Source organism: Microchirus variegatus (assembly GCF_963457635.1).
Source record: "Microchirus variegatus genome assembly, chromosome: 4".
NCBI lineage: Eukaryota > Metazoa > Chordata > Actinopteri > Pleuronectiformes > Soleidae > Microchirus > Microchirus variegatus.
Genome location: NC_139805.1, coordinates 29,750,344 through 29,766,927, shown reverse-complemented (window position 1 = coordinate 29,766,927; position 16,584 = coordinate 29,750,344). Strand labels below are relative to the sequence as shown.

Below are 16,584 nucleotides of genomic sequence, written 5' to 3'. Positions count from 1 at the left end.
CCCAGTGTGAGTGTTTGAATGAGTGTGTCTGCTGCCACAGGTGTCAAACACTAGACTCTCTGCTTTGGAATTAATGAAAAGCTTAAAAATCTGGATATTTACATGAATTAGGTAAGTGTTGTTTTTGTTGTTGTTGAATTATTCACTCGTTCATCTTAATGTTGATGTTAGATTTACTCTCATTCATCACTACTACTATTACACTTTGTTTTAAAGATATACAGGTCTTTAACTATTATTCCATCATAAATTGATCGCCGATTGTTTTTCATAATTAATCAGCGAGACTTTTCAGTGTTTTGTGTCTTTATTATAGAGCAGCAACACAAACCAAAACAAACTAAATATCTCTGGTTTGTGAACAAAACAAGACATTTTGAGTCATTTTGATATTGGACAAAACAGCTGATCAAATCATTGACAGTTGCAGCAGTCAGGGAGACACACTCACTTAAAACGGTCTTTTTAAGTGAAAAACTTCATTCACAAGTTCCACCATGTCAAAGTTTGTTTGTAGCCATTTTTAGAAAAATGTTTTGTCTAATTCGATATAATAAGTCAACAACAAACTAGACTCTCCAAACTGAGCATTAAGAGCATTAAGCACCACACTCATTGTTTTAAATTTAACTAACAATCTGTCAACTCAAGTGTAATTCCATTATTGTGAGAACACACATTGTTGTTAGAACATGAACTCTTGTTAAAACTGAGTATATATATTTTTAATAGAGGAAATGATCCCGAGTCAATGTGATGCAGCTGTTCCTGTTTGTAAAAATAATAACAATACTGCTGCAACAACTGTGCTAAGAGAACTGAAAATCTCACAAACTGTCTTGTGCAAAGCTTTTGCAGCTGTCTGCTCCACATCCTCGTGGATGTTCCGAGCTTGAGCTGTGTATTTATCTCAAATGCTGAAGATTTGACTTGCAAACACTTGGGGTGGGCGTGTGTGGGGTCTGTTACTGTTGCTGTATAGGTGTGAGGAGTAGGGTGTATATTTAGGATATAAAACACATGTTGGACACTTGAGTAGCGTGACCTCCTCATAAATCAACATCATAAATATGAAATGTTGGAGGAGGGAATAAAAACTTTTGGATCGAACCGTCTTGGAGGAGCGTGCAGCACATTTTGTACTGAAAAGCCTAGTGAGGGAGTTACCACTTGTGGATACATGTCCATTTACCCACCCCATGCGCACACGCACACACATAAACAGGCTTTGCCACCTTTCCCATTTAAGCTGGCATACAGCCCACCCTGAAACACTATCTGCAACACTCCCTGGTACGGACCCTGTGAAAGAGGGTTGCCCTCCACTGAAGGAGATTTTCAGAGCATTAAGAGCCAGTAACACAATATCCGGCAATATCAGATTGCTCACTGGACCACCCTCTGCATTTTCTAAAGAGGACTCATTGGCCCTGAAGCTAGAGAAACAGTGTGTGTTAGGGAGACGAGATGGTGTTAGTATATGCTACTGTTTGGAAGAGTGTGGAGAGAGGATTAAAACACTTTGACCTAAATTATTTTATCTTATTTGACGTGCAGGTTTCAACACTTTAATGTCGCACTTTAGTTAACCCAGTTATATAGTTAATAGTTAATTGAACTAACTTGCATCTATTTTAAAAAATAAGCTTAAAAAATTATTTCAATGCATTTTTATTATTATTAGTGTGTAAGAAGTAGTGACACCTAATGGTGAGACTACATATTGCAACAAACAGGACTCCTCTGCTCGCCCCTCCCTTACACAAGTATGTCAGGGAACCACATTGGTCCTTGCCTACTGATAAAAGTGGAAATGCACGCTCTGGCTGGTTTGTCCATTCAGGCCACTGTAGAAACATGGTGACACAAAATGGAGGCCTCACATAAGCTAGGACCTTGCCTAAAGTACATAGAAAAGGCTTATTGTAGGGCTTCAAAAAACATTTTTACTTTTACTTATACACTTATGTGTTGTACATTCAAATTCTGCCAATAAATCTGCCTTAATGTTACACAAAGGATCTTTAAGAATTTGTCTATAGATGTGACGTTGTATGTTTAATTTGTATAAAATGGAAACAAATGCATTGTATTGGAATTTTAATATGATTGTTGCTGTGCTCTTTCCTAGCGATGCCCTGTGTTCAAACCCAGTATGCCTCCCTGCCCCATGACAACTACTTCAGCTCTGAGTTCTTGAATCCTGACCTCAGTGCCAAACTGATGATGGACATCAGTGGCCAGAAGGACCAGCTGTCTACATCGTCGTTGCCCAGCATCAACACCTTGGTGGGAAATGGCTATGTGGGGGAGTTTGATGCCTATTCCTGCAAGATTACCACATCTCCCCCTGCTTCTACAGTTCCCTTCAATCATGCCATGGCAGATGAAAGCCCCAGCCCTCAGATGCACAACCAAGCATTCAAGCTGGATGATCTCCAGGTGTATGGCTGTTACCCCGGCTCCTTTGCATTCAGCTGCCTCGATGAAACATTGTCGTCATGTGGCTCAGACTACTATGGCAGCCCGGTTTATGCTGCTGCTTCTCCTGCAACACCAGGCTTTCAGACACAGTCTGCACCATCCTGGGATTCCCCTTTTAGCCCCTACCCACCAGCCCCTCCCTCCTCTGTGGCCGATAAGGCCCCCATGGCTCAGCAGCTCTCCTTTTTCACCTTCAGCCCTACGCCGGAACAGCACTCGCCCTTGGGGCAGCATCAGGATGCCCCATCAGGTCAAGACGACCCTTTCTTCTTGTCTCACCAGCAGCATGTCTCTCCACTTCATTGTCCCCCCATGTCTCTGGATCATGGACCTCTTGAAAGCCCCAGGATAGTGGAGGGGACCATGATGTCTCCCAAAACCCAGAATGCAGGATCCAGTGAGGGTCGCTGTGCAGTTTGTGGCGACAATGCTTCCTGTCAGCACTATGGAGTCCGCACATGTGAGGGCTGCAAGGGTTTCTTCAAGGTAAACAGATATACCACAAGGAAACAGAGAATATATTTGCCTTGTCCAAACATAGGCTGATATTTCCATATCTTAGTCATAATGATAATACATTTCTATGTATAATATACTTTCCAAGAAAAGGCTAAAATATGAAAACATCGTAAAAGTATAGACATAAAAACATGAAAAATGATGGTATCAAATATTATATCTTCTGTTATATAGTATATTTAAGGAAGGTAAGAAACAGTGGCACTGTTTGATATATTTCAATCCAAATTCTTTAAAATGCGAAAGAAGAAAATTAATATGACTGCCTGATGCAGTAAGTTCTCAAATGTTAACATTAGATAACAGTGCCAGTCTCAATAAAACTGTAAATACTTTCAGATCATGAAGACCCATAATGCAATAGTGATAATAGGCTGCCACTGATATTAATATGCATTTTCCTGTCAATGTGTTTTTGGTCAATTAAACACATTATATTACATTGATCAGTTGGTGCATTTCTATAGTGTGTGCAGCAACATTAACTTAAATGTAATATTCTTTCCTCATCCAACAGCGAACTGTGCAGAAAAATGCAAAGTACGTGTGCCTTGCTAACAAAGACTGTCCAGTGGACAAGAGGAGGAGAAACCGCTGCCAGTTCTGCCGTTTCCAGAAATGTCTCACAGTGGGAATGGTCAAAGAAGGTACGACTATGTCAGACTATTAAATCCTTCAGACTAGTGTTCTATGATCATTCATTTTGTGATCCAATGCTGGAAGTGACATATGACAGATGTGTAACCGGAGCCTCACGTTGCCAACTGCAGAAAAAAAGGGAAACTGAAGCTGATACAACAGTTGTTTTTTAAGGTGTGGGTGCAGCAGTGGTCATGTGAGAGTCACGAACATGTACTGATCGTGTTTCTCTCCTCCATATCCTTCACCTAGTTGTTCGCACAGACAGCCTTAAAGGCCGCCGGGGTCGTCTGCCATCTAAACCCAAGACTGTGGCTGAGGCTTCGTCCACAACGCCCAGTGTCAACATCATATCCTCTCTCGTCAGGGCTCATTTAGACTCTAACCCTACCACTGGAAAGCTCGACTACTCAAAAGTAAATCTGAACACAGTGGTTACATGATGTAGAGTGGAAATAAAGAAAATCATTTCACTTTAATAGACCCTTCCTTCCTCTCCTCCCCCCTCAGTACAAGGAGAATGTGGACAACCCCAAAGAAAAGGAGGATGCTGGAGACGTCCAGCAATTTTATGACCTGCTGACTGGTGCTATGGATGTGATCAGAAAATGGGCTGAAACTATCCCAGGATTCACAGACTTCTGCACTGAAGACCAGGAGCTGCTGCTGGAATCTGCCTTCGTTGAGCTCTTCATACTCCGACTCGCTTACAGGTTAGCTTCATTTACAGTAGAAAAACATTCAATATCAGCTAATTATTTCCAAAAAACTGCATATATGTGATTTGTTTTCTAAGCTTTGATTGCTCTGCTGTCTTGAAACTGCACAGGTCAAATCCTGAGAAGAACAAGTTGATCTTCTGCAACGGTGTGGTCCTCCACCGACTGCAGTGCGTTCGCAGTTTTGGTGACTGGATTGACTCGATCGTGGATTTCTCCCTCAGTCTTCACCGCATGAAACTAGACGTCTCCTTGTTTTCCTGCCTTGCGGCGCTTGTTGTCATTACTGGTGAGGGCCTTTGTTTGTCTTTCACTTTTGTGAATTTCACGACATTAGAGTGTTATATAGACATTTAGGATGGTGTTTCTTATAAAACATCTCTTTTTTTTACCCAGATCGCCATGGCCTCAAGGAGCCCAAACGGGTCGAGGACTTTCAGAGTCGTCTCATCACTTGTTTAAGGGAACACTTAAATGGATCAGATATGACCAGGACCCAACCCAACTATCTCTCTCGTCTTCTGGGCAAACTGCCTGAACTGAGAACACTGTGCACACAAGGCCTGCAGCGCATCTTTTACCTGAAACTGGAGGACTTGGTTCCTCCTCCACCAATTGTGGAGAAAATCTTTATGGATACTCTGCCCTTCTGAAAAAAAAACAACCACATGTTTAATATGTAAAGACTGATTTACAAACAAAACTGTGAGGCACTGAACTCTGCTGGTGAACCTCCTTCTAGCACACTGACCCGTGTGCTGAGAGACCATTATTTTTCTAACATTATATCTTAAAATGTTATATAGTACCTGTGTGAGTACTACATAAACAGTTATTTCAGTTCCATGAAAGTGTCAGACAGAACTGGAATGGTATAAGCACTTCTGGACACAGTTTATATATATTATATTTTTGGGTGCATTTGTAAAATGACTATATTGCTGTGCTGTAGATGTGAATGTTGCTATGCAGCTAAAGAGACAAGGGTATTTGGGTAGATGCAATGTCGTGTTACATGCTCAGAAACACACTAATTTCTTAAAAAGCATGTTATTACTTTTTTAAAGATGACTTTCTGACCCCACCAGATACCTTAGGTGGTAGTCCTGTTTGTCAAAAAGAAAAAAAAAACTGTGGAGTCCTACTTTATTTGTTAATAATTTCACTTCTTTGTGCCACAAATGATAGTTTTAGTCATAATTTCTCCTGTGGAAGGTCTCGGACCAAAGTTGACTCTTATTTTGATAGATTCAGTTTCAAACCTTCTTGCCTTAAACCAAGCAAAATGTTCCACCATAACTCTTGTGCTGCCACCTTGTAAAGGCTGATGCTGGCAGAGCTTCTGCTCAGCTGCATTTCCCTGTAATAACGTACTTCTCAGGCTTTTGAGAACTAAATTTGACTTGTTGAATGAAAACGCAAAGTGCCTTTTATAAAGCCTTAGTTTGTGAATCACATCAAGAGACTCCCGGTGATGTTTTTTATTCCAAATGTCACGTGCAGCAAACCCCATGTGTTGCAGACATGAACTATAGGTCACCATGATGAGTTTCAATATAGTTTGACAAAGTTTAAACTAAGCTGGAAGAGCAACAGGTGGTTTATAATCTACAAGAATTCAATTCTCTTCATGTTTCTGAGGTTTTAGGAGAGTCGTCCATTTTTAGATTAAATTTGCTCAGTGCACAATTCACAGTGTCCATGTATCAACAGTTATAATGGAAACATGGAAAATGGCCACCATGCATTAAGTGTAAATATTTTATTTTTGATATTAACTTCCTTGGCTCTTAAATGGACACATTTCATCTTTCATTTGTTTTCAACCTTGTACATTTTTTTCTTTCTGTCTTCCACATTCTGATGAGTTGTGTTTTTTAATGTATTTTTTTTCTTTTTGAATTTTTATCTCAAATATAGAAAAGGAATTCTGTTTCTTAAAAGAAATCACAGTGAAATGTGATGTGCAGCTATGAGCATTTTGTTCACATTGTCCAAACAGTAAAAATAATGTTTTTGTTTGTTTGTTTGTTTTGTCCTAATGTTGCAACTTTTGTTTGGGAAATGTGTGGACTTGTGAAAATACTGCCAGGGCTTTAACGGTGCAAAAAAAATATTCAGAGACTGAGAATATTTTATAATAAATGTTTTTAAAAATACCACTCATTACTTTCATTTATATTTCTGCCATATTATGATTTGATACAGCATACGTTTGTGTCCAGTTTCTGATGTGTATGAAATTTCACTTCCTTCATTGGACATTTTCAATTTTCAGAACCTTCCTTTTGACATTTGATATAATACAAATTCTATAGATAAGATTTATTTGTATCCTTAGTTAGCTTTAGAGTTAGCTTTTAAAAGGTACGCTTGTACATTTTAATATTTTCAACAAATCCTATGAAAAGACTTGAACCAACAATCCGCTTAAAGGTACAGTGTGAAAAGTGTGCAAACATGATCGCAAGTTGCATGTTCCTTTCCATTGTGGGCAATGCAAAAAACATGATAGTCCAAAATGGAGGCCACCGTAGAGCTGACCTAGCTCCTAATTTGAATATAAAAGGCTTATTCTGGGGTTATGAAAAGCAACTATTCATATAATCAGATGATTGTACACATAAACATTTTACACACTGGACCTTTAATACTTTTTGAATTTGTTTTCCGGGTTCATTCTGTTCCACTGAAGGTGTAAATCTGCAAACACATCATGTAACAGCTGGGCACTGTAGTTTTTAGCAACACTTTACACGAACAGGTGTAAATTGTGCGTTTGGAGGAACTATTTTAAGCTGTGGATCTGATGTTAATTACTTGGATATCGCTACGTTTGAAGTCAGCCATTGTGTCCAGAGGAATCCAACAGACGAGTGATCCCCCTGACCTTTCTGTTGTCCAAGCGGGATGTTTTGTTTTGAATAAAAGGTCATCAAATTTATCAAAGACATTCATGATGGACCACAGGATGAATAATGCTGTGTGTCGCCGTCATCCAGTTTGGTATAAGGCCAAATATCAGAAAAACTAATGACAGTAACTTTGTGTTTAGTGGTTTAAGGCTGCCAACTTCCTGATGAGAAAATCCCATTGTCTACTAAGATGTACTGTTGCACTTTACACACATTGCACAATCATGTACCTAATATAACCATAAACCAAATATGTAAAATATAAATAAATATTTTTGCCCTGAGTAGTATCCTCCTGTCACCATTTTATCTATATACATCTCGCCGCATCCCTGTTGCTACGAGACACAGACCGACCAATTGAAAGTGCTCCTTTTCTGTTGGATAGTAATGAATGACAGACAGATGGAGAGGGCCTGAGAGCAGGAGGAAGAGTTTATTTTCCCTCATACAAATTGTGCAATCTTCATTAGTGGACTAATCTGTCATGGTTTTGCACTGACTTAAAGGTGCATTATGTAATAAATCTAAAGCAACTGGCCATAAAATCCTCCTAATATGTCACAGAGACTCAGGAATAATGTTCATATAACAAACTGAACTCACCAACAACAACAGTACAGACAAAATATTTGCATTAAAAAAAATATTTTGCAGACTGCAAATCATGTTTATGTTTTAAAATCATGTTTTGGCATGTGGTGCCACCTACTGCCGTCTACCAATCATTGCAGTCAGTAGAGTCTCAGCTGCCGAGCAACCACGGGTTGCCAGTTACGTCAGAAAACGAAGCCTAAAAGACCTCGGTATTTTGAATTTGAATGTAGTAACCGTTTTTGGCCACATTCTTACATATGGCACCTTTAATAATCAATCATTTGTCTTTTATCTTTCAAACACGAAACAAATGAAGCTCAAAGCAACACTGGACTACAGTGCAGCCTCTCTCACCCCTGGGTTTGACTACATTGACCACACTTGTTCTATACATTGATTATTTTCACAAAAGAAAAATATATATAGTATGACCAGAACCTTTAATTAGAGCCAAGAAACAGTTTTGTCAGCTGACAGGGAAAGCTGTATTTATTTAACACAGGCTCTACATTGCGCTTCAGCTCATTACATGTTAATGTGACCAAAAGTAGTCCTTCATCTCCTCTTCACTCGGCCTGTGATGTTTTGTCACACATGGTGCTAATGTTGGCATCATCCCTGACCAGAGGAAGCCAACACCGTCGCACTCTCAGCCACAGCAGACTGCAGGACTGCCTGTTTTCAGCCGCCTGACACCCGATCCCACTGTACACCACATAGCATTCATCTGGATTTTAGTGTTGGCAGAGGGAGTGGAAAAGGGGGACAAGGGGAGAAAAGAGGCGGAGGCAGTATGAAAGCCAGTTCACATTGAGGTGTTCATTATGTTACAAAATGGCAAGTGTGCTGCCAGTGTCAGATGTAATGGAGTCAGCAGACTAGTAAAGTTTCTTAAGGAGGATTTACTCTAGGTGAATGCAGAAGTTCAGAGTTTTTTCAGATTTGTAACTTTTTTTGACTACACTTAAGACACATGTTGCCTGTGTCTTAACTGACACAGTTAACATGTTCCGACATGTCTGACATGCTTCCTGTTCCCAAAGACAAACTTAAACAGATTTTTTGCCAGTGGTTGAAAATTAAAGGAAACACTTCACTAAATTAAATAATAAATATAAATCATTTTGTATAGATGCTTCCACACAAAGCACAAGGTCTCATCGGTCTTGTGTTGCATATTCACTGGTTCAGGACAACCTGTAAGTTGTCCTAAGTAAGAATGATTATATGAAACACCCAAATATATGGGAAAATCTCACAATAATCATCTTACTATCTACTATCTTACCGCTTTATCCTCCACATGAGGGTCACTGTGCCAATCTTAGTTGACATGAGATTAGGCTCTGGACAGGTCACCAGTCCATCATAGAGCCATATAGAGACAAACAACCATTCACTCTCACACTACGATCAATGTGTGTCCAATTTACCTAATACCCATATTGCATGTTTTTGGACTGTGGGAGGAAGCCGGAGAACCCGGAGAGAACATGCAAACTCCAGGCAGAAAGAACCTTGTTCCGACCTTGGTCACAAACCTGGGTCTTCCTACTTCAAATGCAAGTGTGCTAACCACTACACCAACCGTGTGGTCCTCAATACATGCTTAGCAATAAAAGTGCTACATAGAACCATACAAGGTTCTTTGGCTTGTCCTCATAGGAGAACCCTTTTGAAACCCTTTATTCAGGAAAGGGGTTTTAAAGGGTTCTCTGGATCAAAATGGTTCTTACTGGAATCATTAGTGTTACCAAGAACCCTTGAAAAACCCTTTCTTCGGGAAAGGGTTTTTCAGAAGCAAATTGTTCCAGGTAGAACCTCAGCCCTTGTAGAAGGACCCTTTTGGGACCCTTATTTCTAAGAGTGTACAACCTGGTGACATTTATATTCCCATTTAGAGGAATATATATGGCACACTGTAAATATGAGTAGATACTTGTGATTGGCAGCTGTGGTAGCAGGTGGTGTCAAAAACTGACATGGCACTGGCCAAATAGCGAATCTCAATTCTTCAAAATTGGAGTTCATGTGTGAACTATGCAGGAATTTTAAATGTTACCCTAATTTAACAGCTTCAGAGTCATTGTGATGGTTTGTTGACTGTCTCGACTCCCCCTACTGTTAGTGTCTTTGCAAGATCAGGGCCGCCAACCCCCTGAGTCCTCAGAATCAGGTGGTCTTGCAAAGTCTTGGGTCTCACAAAAAACACAAATTGCTTTACGCCACTGCACACACGTTATTTTAGACGTTCATCATGGCAGTCGGACTGAGCGAGGGGCCACACACGAGTAAACATCGGACTGGTGTTTTTGATTGGCGAGAAATGAAAAACACAGAAGCATGCAAAACGGAAAAGGCTCCAACTGTAGGGGGAGCTCTGTAGAGAAAAAAGTCGATAAAGCGTCCAGACTTGCAAAGTTCTGCTTTAATAGTCACCACAATGCAACCAAACTGATCACTTACAACATAATAAACCATATCATTATCCCATGGAACTGTGTCCACATTTGACGGTTCTGAGTTTATGTCCACCAGTGTGGAGAGCAGTGTGTCCACTGACTGGTGAAAGTGGTGACTATGGGCAGCTATGGATCAGCAGTGGAGCGGCTCTTGGAAGGTCGAGTTTCGATCCAAGGATCTGGTCGTCCACAGGCTGTTGTGTCAGCTGCCAAAATGGCTGTATGAATGTGTATATAGTGAAAAGCTCTTTAAGTGCTCACCAAGACTAGTATGGTATCATGTCCCAGACCACCCACACAATTATCATTTCCTTTTTTCCCTATAACAATGATTTATGTCAGTTTTTTAAAAGTTTTTTTATTTAGAAAACCCCAATTTAAATACAATTTCAAAGTCTTAATGCTACCGTGTTAGAGTACTTACCAGAAACAAAGTAGTATTGTCACTGAACATGTGCAGAGTTATGTTTGTCGAATATAAATCTTCCCTGTCACATAGTGAGAAACGTTGTCCAGTGACAGATTCTTTGACATGATTTGTCATGTCTACGTGTCTTAAGCTGTGACTTGCTATGTTCTTTAACACCCCGTTTTCCAAAAGTGGAAAGTGACCATCTGGAGCTGCCTCCAGCCTCCTACCCTTTGACCAGTGGCCCAACATGCAACACTCAGCCTTCAGGAACAAAGTGTAGTCTTACACCCTGCATAGTGGAGACATCATGTTCTGACCAGTAATTTGTGGCTCACTTGTCATCGTGATTTGTTGCAGGACAAAATGCTGACCCTGGTTTTGTACACTTCACTTCACTTCTGCAGCCTCTGCCAATCAGTCTTAGTATGTTTTCCTACAGTTTCAGTGGCCTTTATTTGATCAAGTTCTGCACTAAATAAGTACAACTAACAAACAGTAACAAACCAATGATGTGATTATGAAGTACAATTTTTTTTTTAGTAGTACACAAAGTATTCTGATCCAGTTTTAATCGTGGTTAAATAAGAAAATAAAAAGTTAAAATGACCAACATTAATAATAATATACATTAATAATAAATACTATTAATTAAAATGCGTTATTGCAAAGTAAGGCCTCAAAATGTCTGTCTGGACTTTTTAATTTTTTTCTTATTTTAACCATAAAAAACATTTGTCCAGAATAACTTTCAATATCTCAATGTTATTAACAATTTAATACATGTTAAAATAGTGTAATAACAATTTAAAATAAAGAAAAACTAAAAAGGTTTATTTAAAAGAACCCCAACACACCCAACACCAGATTGTGTTTGTTAAATTTAAAATTTGAACAGTATGAAACATATTTAAAATAAAAAGAAAATTGTAGCTTTTGTCTCAATGTCCAAAAACTGAATTTGTCCAAAATTTAAACTACTGCGTTTTTTCTACTTTCTCTCTTTCCTGGCGACAAAGACGCTGATTCATCGGCTTCCTGCAACAGTGAAATGACTGTGAAATTAATAATAACTACACATTGACATTGACGTGCAACTTCTCAACTTTCAGAAACCGTCAGAATTTCTTCCGATAGCGCAAACTGTTGCGTAATTACAGTAATGCAGCAATACACTCAGTGTTAAAGGGTCAAGGACAGTGGTGTTATCAGTGGTGTGCATGCGAAATACAAGCAAAATAAGTTAACTTAATTTTTACCAAAGGCATTTTACTTAATCCAAGAATGCCCTTGGTTAAGGAAAGTTTACCCACACTTTGATCAGATGTTTAAATCACAATTATAAATATGAACCTGATGACCGAAGTAAAGGTCAGCGAACATCGTCCTCTGACTTTGATTAAATTGCATTTCATAGTCACACTTAGTTATTGTGTTTCAGTCTGGACTAAAATGGTGGACAGTCTGACCACCTGGCATTACCATCTGTAGAGCCGCTGGCATGGCTAAATATAGTCAATGTAAATGTAACACCATATAATAATTTAACACAAACAGGAGTCATTATTCTGTCTGTGAGTGAATGAGTGAGTGAGGGAATGCAACCAGGAGTAAATTCACAGTCATGACTTAAAAACTTAAAACAAAGTTACGTTCTTGGTCTATTTTACAATTATAATGTGTAACATAAGAAAAGTGTGTGTGTGTGTGTGTGTGTGTGTGTGTGTGAGAGAGAGAGAGCGTATAATTTGTGTAGAGGATATTGTTCCAGCGGGAGGAAAGCTAATAGGTTTGTTTGTGAGGATGCTGCACCTGTCGATCATTGATGGGCTGAGCTGTAAATAACTTTGTGAGGCTGTTTAATGGTCTGTGTGGGCTCCTGTCTTTCTCTGCCTCTTTAATTCCTTCCATACATTGTGTGTATACACACCAACATGCAACTTACTCTTCACCACATTTATTCACTGTCTGAGAGCAGCTGCCGTGGTCTTTACGGGCTGAAACAATGTCAGTGTCATGTTCGTCCAAACACAAATTAATTTGTACATGTACAGTATGTTGGTATATTCGTGCAACAGTATTAATATGTGTGTGGGTGTGTTGTTGAGTGTGGAAAACCCTCTCTGTGTATTTATAGAAGGCCATTGTTGAGCCAATAGAAAGCTCTGTAATTGGATCTGGTCTCGCTCACTAAGAGGGAGTCTGTTGATAAATGAGTTGGCAGACGTCATTGCTCATGCCATCCATGTGATAGCTCTACGCCCCACATCACCGTCTTGAGCTCTTGGTCCCTGCAGGATTAAATTCATAGGTGAATGGTGAGCCTGCTGAATTATCATTCTGAGAATGAAGGGATGATAGAAACCACTTTGCTTTGAGGACATTTAATGGCTGTCACTGTTGAATCCTTGCGAATTACCTTATATTGTGCACTCGAATAACTAATATCATATTTCAAACTTAAAAGTGGTCACTTGAGATTACACCACTGAATTGTATATGCTGGCTCTCTACGTACATAGTTTGAAGAGCATTTGTCTCTTCTCCGTCTGTTTCTTACAGGAACACAATGCGCTATATTGCCTAGTGTTCCAGTGTTAGAATGGCTTATCAGCAAATGTGAATAAAAACAGTCCATAAATATTTGGACATTGACACAGTTCTCGTTATTTTGGCTCTATACACCACTACAATGGATTTGAAATGAAGCGAACAAGATGTGCTCTAATGGTACACTTTCAGCTTTAATTTGAGGGTATTTACATCCAAATCAAGTGAACGGTGTAGGAATTAAAACACTTTCTATATGTGCCTCCCACTTTTTAGGGGACCAAAAGTAATTGGACAATTGACTGAAAAGCTATTTCATGGACAATTGTGGGCTATTCCCTCATTATTTCATCTTCAATGACACAGGTAAAAGTTCTGGAGTTGATTCCAGGAGTGACATTTACATTTGGAATCTGTTGCTGTTAACTTTCTATATGAGATCCAAGGAGCTGTCACTGTCAGTGAAGAAGCCATCATTAGGCTGAAAAATCAAAACAAACCCATCAGAGAAATAGCAAAAACATTAGATGTGGCCAAATCAACTGTTTGGAACATTCTTAAAAAGAAAGAATGCACCAGTGAGCTCAGCAACACCAAAGGACCTAGAAAACCACAGAAAACCACTGTGGTGGATGACAGAAGAATTCTTTCCCTGGTGAAGAAAAAGCCCTTCACAACAGTTGGCCAGATCAAAAACACTCTCCATGAGGTAGGTGTATGTGTTTCAAACAGAGTTCACCACAAGATGTAAACCATTGGTGAGCCTCAAAAACAGGAAGACAAGATTAGAATTTGCCAAACAACACCTAAAAAAGCCGTAACAATTCTGGAAGAACATCTTCTGGACAGATGAGACCAAGATCAACTTGTACCACAGTGATGGGAAGAGAAGAGTGTGGAGAAGGTAAGGAACTGCTCATGATCATCAGTGAAGCATGGTGGTGGTAGTGTCATGGTGTGGGCATGTATGGCTGCCAATGGAACTGGTTCCCTTGTGTTTATTGATGATGTAACTGCTGACAAAAGCAGCAGGATTAATTCTGAAGTGTTTCCAACAATATCATCTGCTCATATTCAGCCAAATGCTTCAGAACTCATTGGACAGTGCTTCACAGTGCAGATGGACAATGACCCAAAGCATACTGCAAAAGCAACCAAAGAGTTTTTAAGGCAAATATGGAATGTTATCAGTCAATCACCTGACCTGAATCTGATTGAGCATGCATTTCACTTGCTGGAGACCAAACTGAAGGGAAAATGCCCCAAGAACAAGCAGGAACTGAAGACCGTGTCAGTAGAAACCTGACAGAGCATCACCAGGAAACCCAGTGTCTGGTGATGTCTATGCCTTCCAGACCTCAGGCTGGAATTGACTGCAAAGGATTTGTGACCAAGTATTAAACAATGAAAGTTTGATTTATGATTGTTTAGTTTGTCCCATTACTTTTGGTCCCCTAAAAAGTTGGAGGCACATATAGAAAGTGTTCTAATTCCTACACAGTTCACTTGATTTGGATGTAAATACCCTCAAATTAAAGCTGAAAGTGTGCAGTTAAAGCACATCTTGTTCGTTTCATTTCAAATCCATTGTAGTGGTGTATAGAGCCGAAATAAAGAGAACTGTGCCGATGTCCAAATATTTATGGACCTAACTGTATATACCCATGGGCATTACTTTTTTTTTCATAGTCTTAGAATAAACGTTTTACAGGTATTTATGCAAGGGCCTTGCTTTATGTAGGCCGCCATCTTGCTTCTCCATGTGTCCTGATGCGCTAGATATGTGTATATGTGTATACATGTATATCGTATATATATATATATATATATATATATATATATATATATATATATATATATATATATATATATATGGGCCTACATGTACATATATATATATATATATATATATATGTACATGTAGGCCCATGTGTGTTGTGTGTGTATTCTGTGTGCTGTGTGTACGTGTGTATGTCTCATTATATTGGAAACTTCACTCTGCTCAACCAGAGAATATGAGAATGTTACAATTATAAAACAAGATTGACAGGATGGATAGTGTTGCACCAGCAGATGACAGTTCCTGGCAGCATGCCTGGAAGTTATTCACAGCAAATCCGACACACACGCACACACACACACACACACACGCGCACACACGCGCACACGCGCACACACACGCACACACACGCACACACACGCACACACACGCACACACACGCACACACACACACACACACACACACACACACACACACACACACACACACACACACACACACACACACACACATACACAGAGCCAAAATGAGGATCAAGTGCAGGAGGCTGGTGGACAGGGTGTGGTGTGTGTGTGTGTGTGTGTGTGTGTGTGTGTGTGTGTGTGTGATCGTGCGTGCATTCGTGTGTGTGTAGGGAGAGGTTCAAGGTCAGAGCAAGCACATGGTGCAAAACCAGCAAACTCCCTGGCACAGAATGTTGGTATAGGGCACAAAATAACTGTATCAATCAACCTTTCACGATCCGACTGCTATAAAGTGGATGACAACTCCTTCATGGCTGTAGGTTTCCAGAAGGAACCTTTTTGTGGACAGTTTTGAACACTTCATGTTACGAGCTTTGGACGTGACGAAGCATCACACGTCCTTGGAAACATGAGGAGCAGTTAAAAATAGGGACCAACATGCAGACTTTGTCTAAGTTTCTGAAGCATGGTTTGCAGTCTCTTTATTTGCATATAGTCTTGTGGTATCATATCCATGCCTTGTGTTGGTGTCAATTTATTTTGCTCATTAGCTTAGCATAGTTAAGCCTAGACCATAGACCATACCAGAGCTGACTCAAGGAATAAGCAAACTAATCAGCAGTGTCTGGATAAAAAAGAGCCCCAAAACCTTTTGACATATTAAATACATTTAGATATCTTTAGATATATTAAGATATCTAAATAGTGTTGAGCTTAAGTTATTTTGGTTTGATTTTGGAGTTGAAGATCGTTCAGTGCACATTTGCACATTTACTGCAAGTCATTAAACCGGCTTACTAATTCAAGTTCACGAAGCACTACTCGACTTGAGTCTAGTTATTTTTTTTTTGCTTTTCCATCAATCAAAAATCAATTCAATTCAATTCAATTCAATTCAATTCAATTCAATTCAATTCAATTCAATTCAATTCAATTCAATACTACTTTTATTATCCCATTGGGAAATTTGTCTTGGACTCAAGCTGTGCATATGAAAGCCCTTATGGTACAATAAATAATCCATCCATCTTCTACTGTTTTATCC

At 39.4% G+C, this 16,584-nt stretch overlaps 1 protein-coding gene across 1 annotated transcript; it reads left to right on the top strand.

The window, feature by feature from the left end:
• On the top strand, positions 1–7,551 carry LOC310926363 (putative nuclear hormone receptor HR38). The gene is made up of 7 exons (XM_083888481.1): positions 1–111; positions 2,132–2,970; positions 3,521–3,650; positions 3,895–4,058; positions 4,153–4,355; positions 4,472–4,650; positions 4,758–7,551. The coding sequence occupies exons 2-7, from the start codon at positions 2,134–2,136 to the stop codon at positions 5,012–5,014; spliced, it is 1,770 nt and encodes a 589-aa protein (XP_083744607.1). The 5' UTR covers positions 1–111; positions 2,132–2,133; the 3' UTR covers positions 5,015–7,551.
• Positions 7,552–16,584: the final 9,033 nt, after the last annotated feature.